At 55.7% G+C, this 7,104-nt stretch overlaps 1 protein-coding gene across 2 annotated transcripts; it reads left to right on the top strand.

Annotated features, from left to right (window-relative positions):
• The first annotated feature begins 309 nt into the window (after positions 1–309).
• Positions 310–6,951, top strand: XKR8 (XK related 8). Of its 2 annotated transcripts, XM_072974985.1 has the most exons (4): positions 778–817; positions 918–994; positions 2,908–3,104; positions 5,429–6,951. In XM_072974985.1, the coding sequence occupies exons 2-4, from the start codon at positions 936–938 to the stop codon at positions 6,136–6,138; spliced, it is 966 nt and encodes a 321-aa protein (XP_072831086.1). In that variant the 5' UTR covers positions 778–817; positions 918–935; the 3' UTR covers positions 6,139–6,951. The 2 variants fall into 2 exon arrangements, with proteins under 2 accessions (XP_072831085.1, XP_072831086.1); XM_072974984.1 differs by lacking the exons at positions 778–817; positions 918–994 and adding an exon at positions 310–740.
• Positions 6,952–7,104: the final 153 nt, after the last annotated feature.

Raw genomic sequence — 7,104 nt, 5'->3', positions numbered from 1 at the left:
CGCAGTTCTAGCCTGGGCGCTAATCTCCCAGCCATTTTCGCCTTCTTGGGCCTCCAGGAGCCTCAAATATAAAACAAGGCAATTAGAAGTCTGCTAAGCTAAGGTTAGTGCGCCTAGGACAGTCCGTCTTCGGGCCTAGCGGTCCTCGGGGCCCTCGGGCCTCAGAGGGACTGGGTGGAGGATTCCTAGGTAGGCTGCAGGGCCAGGGGTGGGTGGGTGGGTGCGTGGGACCGCGGGACCGCGGGACCGCGGGACCGCGGATGCCCCGGCCGCAGGGTCTGCGGACCTCGCTCCTCCCCGGACGGGGCGGGACGGGGAAGTCCCGCCCAGCAGCCCGGGTCTGGGAGGCCCCGAGGGCTGTGCCCGCCTCCTTCCTGCAGCTGCTTCCCGGGGCCAGGAGGGCCGATCCGAGCCCAGAAGAGAGGGAGTAGGAGAGGCTGGCGGGTCATGCCCTTGTCGACCCGCGCCGCGCTCTTCTGGGACTTGGTCCTGGGCGTATTGGGCACCCTCGCCTTCCTGATCGATCTGGGCGCCGACCTGTGGGCCGCGAGCCAGTATGTGCTTAGCGGTCGCTACCTGTGGGCCGCACTGGTGCTGGCGCTCTTGGGCCTTGCGTCGGTCGCGCTGCAGTTCTTCAGCTGGATCTGGTTGCGCTCCGACCCCCACGGCCTGCACACGTCGCAGCCCCCAGGCCAGTGCCTGGCGCTGCTGCATCTCCTACAGCTGGGCTACCTGTACAGGTGAGCGCCCCGCCCTCGGGGAGAGGGTTGGGGAACGGAGGTCAGCGTCACGTCCTGCAACTGGGCTGGTCCTACAGGTGAGAGTCCTGACTCCGGGAAGAGGGTGGAGCGGTGAGGACTTGGATCCAGGAGAGGAAACTAAGCCCCTCTAAGTTTAGTGGGCACCTCTGCCAACAGGTGAGCTCCCCGCTCTTGATGAAAGAGAACTCTGACAGCCCACAGAATTCATCATCCCTCTCCTTCCTGGTGCCCAGGTGAGAGGACAGAGAGGCACATGACTTGGAGTCAGACCTTTTTTGAGATCCAATCCTGGCTTTACCACCTGTGGCCTCATTCCTGCCTGTCACTGATCCTCGGTTTACTCCTCTGTTAAAAGGAGGTAGTGACCTACAGATAAATGTCGCCAGCAGGCCTGTGGTGAAGGGAGGAGGGGACAGTGCCCAGCACAGTGCCTGGCCGCAGTGGACTCTGTTGACTACAGAGGAGCAACAGATCTCCACGTTACTTTAGCTGTGGGCGGGGCCTTGGGCAAGTCACTTGACCTCTTCAGGTCTCAGTTTACTCATATTCCAGTGGGGAGGGCCTCTGTTTGGTAAGGATTGTCAGTTGCCCCAGTGCAGAGTGAGCATGCGACAGACGTCAGCTAGCTACATGCTCAGCTGGGTCACCCTGGAGTTTCAGCAGCCCAGACCCCAGAGCAGCGCTTGTTCCCTCACCACCAGTGCCTCGCTCCCTGTCTTTCCTAGTTGTGTTCTCCCTGAACACTTGCTCCACACCCCACCCCACCCCTAGACCAAGCAAGAGGGCAGAGATGGGGTCTGACTCATCCATGTCCCTAAAGCCAGCCAGGACCCGGCACAGGCTGGGCCTGGAACATCTGTGTGGACTGTGCTCCTTTTCAGAACTGGCAGGGTCCTCTCAAGATGGGGAAACTGAAATGGAGGGGGCAGAGTCATGGGGTCAAGTCAGGACCTGATGTGGCCTGGGTTGGGATGGGATGGCCGGAGCCAGGATCGGCTCTTGAATCCATTTTACAGATTCTCTCCAGATCTTGCCTTGTGTGGAGTCTCCAGGATGGGCAAGAGGAGCTTTGAGTGTTGCAGTTTTGCCTGGGGGACTGCACAGGAATCAGTAACACCCCAGCTGAACGTGAAGGGGCAGTTATTACAGTCCTGAGTGAGCCCTGAATCTGTAATTACGTCATGCACCTTCTCTTCTTCTTTCTGTTGAGCATGAGTCTGACAGACTGAACTGGGCTTTGGTTTAGAAAACAGAGCCTCTGTTCCTGCCTGTGACTAGGCTGAGGACCCTGCTAGGGCCCCAGGGGGCCAGAGGCCAGAGCACCTACTGAAGGAGAGCCCCAGCCCAGGCCTTCCCATCTGCTCCCTTAGCGTGCTGTCAGGTCCGTCCAGGAGGAGTGCCTGTAATTGTCAGCTGAATGAATTCACAGTGAGTGAGCAGGCTCCCCTCCCAGTAGCCAGCTGAGATCAGTTCTGGGCGAGGGAGATTTGGTGTGTCCTCCACTCCTGCCTCATGCCAAAGGGCCATCCTCTGGACTCTCTTAAGTCTGCCCCATCTCTGTCCCCATCTCTCTGGGCAGGCCTCTTAAATGGATCCCTGCTTCTGATCTAAGCTCTCCAACTGTCCCCTCCCTCCTCTCCACAGCCAAGGTGCTTTCTCTAGCACAGTGTGACCTGCCTTGCCCGTGCTCAGACGCTCTTAAGGGTTAGGGCTTCCCTTCCCCCAGGATCCTAAGAAATTCTTACGCTTGCTCAAATTTGAGAATGATTATTTTAGGCAGTTTCAGAGTCTGCCTCTCAAAGTCAAACAGCTTGGGGTCCAAATCCTATTTCCACTGCTCATTAGCTCTTCGGGCCTGTTTCCCCATCTGTAAAATGGGGATGTTGGGAGAAGTAAATAGGACAAGGTTTGTGATGAACTTGGAACAGTGGCTACTGCAGAAGCATAGCAGTTTTATTTATCCCCATTTTACAGATGAAGAAACAAGTTCAGTGAGGTTAAGTCGCTTGCCTACGGCCCCACAGCAGGTAAGTGATGAGCTAGGATCAGAGCCCGTCTGCATCTGCTTGATGGGTAGGGAAGGAGGGAGGCCACAGGACGCTAACCAGGCCCCTCGGCACATCGGCACATCGTGTGTACTACCTAGGTGCGTGCAGGGGCTGCAGCAGGGGCTGCTGGTGTGGCGGCAGGAGGCGCCCTCTCAGTTCGACTTGGCCTACGCAGACTTCCTTTCCCTGGACATCAGCATGCTGCGACTCTTTGAGACCTTCCTGGAGACAACTCCACAGCTCACGCTGGTGCTGGCTATCGTGCTCCAGAGGGGCAGCGCCGAGTACTACCAGTGTGAGTAATGGGCTGCGGCCAGCTCCCCATTGACGGCTTGGGAAAGTTTCCCGCAAACATCGGAAAGGTTTTCACTCTTTTATAAAGGCTGCTTAGAAAATAGGAGAACATCCTTTAGTCAGGCAGGTCTGGGTTCAAATCCAAAGTCACTCTCTAGCCTCAGGCGTTTGGACAAATGACTCAACCTCCCTGAGTCATCAGTTTGTTTTCTTCTGGAAAAGGGACATAATAAATGATCCTACCTTATATGGTTAATGAAAGGTTTCAGTGAAGTGATGCATATAAGGCATACAAAATCTTGGTGGTAATTTTTAGTATTTTGAAGATAACAGAGGAAGTGTAGGGTGCCTTGTGCATAATAAGCAATTTGTTAATCAATAGATAAATTACTGGGCACGTTTATGCAATCAGGGTTTTACTGAGCATGTTTTATGTCTGTCCCTACGTTGGGGACACCAGTGAATAAGGAGGACACAGCCCCTGGCCTCCCAGGACAATAGGCTGTAAAGTGATAGTTACAGTAAAGCGTGTGGAGTGATCTGAAAAGGGAGAGGCGAGTGGCCTCAGAAACCACAGGAGAGGTGTGTAAATGACGAGCTTTGGGAAGATTTTCTCCTGTAAAAGGGAAGTGAGTTGCTAAGGTTACAGGCCAGCTGGTGGCCAAGTTAGGACTCCAATTCCATGTCTCATTGGAAAATCCAGACCAGGGCTGTCTGAGCGTGGAGAGGAGGGGAGTGGGAGCTGTTCCATCCATACAGCAAGGACATCCCTCCTGGCTTCGGAAGGTAGCTTTACCCCATGGGGTTTGCTGCTTCCCTTTCTGAGACTGAGAGGGGGGAACTGGATGGCTGGTTTTCAGATCTAAGAGAGGCTTGGGCTCTTCCCAGAAAGGAAGGGTGACAGGGCCCTAGAAGATGCTCAGGGTGTGGCCGAGGCCCAGGAGCACGGGTGCTGGGTGACCGGGGTGCATCTCCCTCTGCGGATTCAGAGGGCGGCCTGTACTCCTCCATTTTATGTAAGGGACCTGAGCACCTGCGGATTTTGGGAACCAATCCTCTGTGGATACCGAGGGATGACTGTGTTTTGTTTGTCTATTTAAAGGCAGTGGGTGTCTAGGAGCAGGGCTAAATGGAGACAGTCTACACTGTGTGTATGGACGGGGTGGGGATGGGGGTTTGAGGGAAGAGACAGGTTTTCCCAACTTTTATTTAGCAAACGTTTATTCAGCTGCTGTTACATGCCAGGTTCTGGGCTGCTTGGGGATCCCAGGGGAGCAGAATCTGTTTCCTACCCTGAAAGAGCTCAGAGATGAGGAAATACTTACTGTGAGATAAGACTCCAGAGCAGGGTGGGGTGTTACAGGACAGCTGCACAGCGGAGTTGGATGGGGTGGGGTCAGGATGGGTGACTCTAGGGGATATCCAAGCCGGAACCTGGCAGGGTAAGGAGGAGTAGGCCAGGGGAAACAGGGCGTGGGCCTACCCCATATCAGTGGCAAAGCTTGTCAGGTCAGAGAATGCGGTGCGTTGGGCAAACTAGGGGAACATCAGCTCTGCTGAGATGTGGAGTGTCAGGTCGGTAGAAAGGCTGAAGATCTGATTCCAGGCTGGGAATGGGTTTCTGGCCCAAACCAGGTTCCCAGTGAACATCTGTTGACTCCTCAGTGCGGTGGGCAGGGGGCAAAGGAGGAAGCACTCTAGAGATGTTCCTGTGCTGCCGCCACCCCTCCCTGGGTGGGCGAGCAGGAGGTGGGATAGGCTCCCCGCCGTAAACTTTGGGTCTCGGAAAATCTAGACCAGGGCCCAGTCTGAGCGTAGAGGGGAGGGGAGTGGGGGCTGTTCCATCCGTACAGCCAGGACATCCCTCCTGGCCCCGGAAGGTAGCTTTACCCCATGGGGTTTCCTGCTTCCCTTTCTGAGACTGAGAAGGGGGAACTGGATGGCTGGTTTTCAGATCCAAGGAAGGCTTGGGCTCTTCCGGGAAAGGAAGGGTGTCAGGGCCCTAGAAAATGCTCAGGGTGTGACCAAGCCCCAGGGGTGCAGATGAGGGTGTCTAAGTCACACACCCTCTCGTCCTTGAAAACTGTCAGCATGGTAGCACCTTCAAGGAAAGCTTTGTGGTGAAGGGCAGACCCCATGTGAATCCTAGCTCTGTCTTGGGTTGTGTGAACTCAGTGTTCTCCAGCTGTCGTTTTCTCTTCAACCAACTGGGGGTCATAACACCCAGGTCAGTGTGGTTACAAGGGCCTCCGCGGTACCTGTGGCCTCTTGGGAGCGCCGGGCAGGCTGCCTGAGGGCTCACCTGTCTCCTCTTCCTCTTCGTAGGGGTCAGCATCTGCACATCCTTTGTGGGTATCTCATGGGCTCTGCTCGACTACCACCGGGCCCTGCGCACCTGCCTCCCGTCCACGCCCCGCCTAGGGCTGGGCACCTCCGTGATCTACTTCCTGTGGAACCTGCTGCTGCTGTGGCCCCGAGTCCTGGTCGTGGCCCTGTTCTCAGCCCTCTTCCCCCGCTACGTGGTCCTGCACTTCTTGGGCTTGTGGCTGGTGCTGCTGTTCTGGGTCTGGCTTCAGGGCACGGACTTTATGCCGGATCCCTGCTCCGAGTGGCTGTACCGGGCGACAGTGGCCACCATCCTTTATTTCTCCTGGTTCAACGTGGCTGAAGGTCCCACCCGAGGCCGCGCTACCATCCATCTGGTATTCCTCCTGAGTGACAGCCTTCTCATGGTGGTCACCTGGGTGACTCATGTCGCCTGGCTGCCCAGCGGGAGCCTGCTGCAGATGTTGCTGCCTGGCGCCGGCATCTGCTTCCTTCTGGGGCTGGCTCTGCGGCTTGTCTACTACTGCTGGCTGCACCCCAGCTGCCACTGGGAGCCTGACCGGGTGGATGGGGCCTGGGGTCTGCGCTCCCTTGAGGAGCGTCCGCTGCCTCAGAACAGGCGCATGGCCCAGTTGGCTCAGAACTTCTTCCCCAAGGCTAAGGATGCACCTGCTTTGCTAAGGAAGGGAGAGGTGAATGGTGTCCTTTGAGGAAGGGAACTAAAGGACACATGGAATCAGTTGGGACAATGTAGAAGATAAGCTACTTATGCTGCTATGAGCCTTGATTCACTCAATAAGCACTTGATGCCTGATCTGTCCCAGGCATGGGAGACCAGAGCTACTCAGACAGAGGCCTGCCCTCAAGGGAGGGTCAAGGGCCCCAGTTATGTATAAAACACTTTGTGAGGAAAGAAGAGACCGCCCTTTCCTACCCCCATGACCGGTATAGCCAGTACCCCAAAGCATGCCAGTGTTAGTATTTTATCCCCCTGGCCACCTCTAAAATACTTGGTGGAGGTGCTGTCCCACCCCTGGGGTCCCTTATCCTGCCCCAGGACCTCCAGGATGTGTTCTGTGGAATTCCGCCTCCCTTGCCCCACCCATCATTCAGTTCATTCAGCAATTGTTTACAGAGGGCATCTTATGTGCCAGGAACATCATTCTATTCTTGGCAGATCAGCTCCCCTCTAGCTTCATCCCTTAGACTGTCCAGCTCCTCCAGAGCGGGCACTCATTCTGGAAGCCAGGGCTGCCCATCTGGCTGGCTCCTGTCAGTCCCTCCAAGGCCTTAGTGCAGTCGGCCCAGCCTCTGCCCCTGCTCTCAAGGGGTGACCTTTCAACCAGTTGCCTTAGGAACCTGTCTGGGCCATGGCTCAGCCCATTAAGTATTTTTTTTTTACAGGCAGTGTACTTTCTACCTCAGAGGCTGTGTGGGAGAAAGAGGTGTATGTGTCTCTGTAAGTGAGAGACACGTGTGTGTGGTTTTTGTTGAACAGTATTGTTAATTATTAAAACCTCATGAAATCCTCCAGCCTAGTTGTGTCATTAAGCTAAGTCTACTGTCGAGTTCAAAACTGCCTGGAAAAAAGGGGTCAGGGACACAGAGTCCATCCGTCAAAGTTGGTAAATGTCCTGGGACTGAAGGGGTGCTGGCTTAGGCAAGACTCTTCAATT

This window comes from Vicugna pacos, chromosome 13 (assembly GCF_048564905.1).
Source record: "Vicugna pacos chromosome 13, VicPac4, whole genome shotgun sequence".
Taxonomy (NCBI): Eukaryota; Metazoa; Chordata; class Mammalia; order Artiodactyla; family Camelidae; genus Vicugna; species Vicugna pacos.
This window is presented reverse-complemented; position numbering and strand designations above follow the sequence as displayed.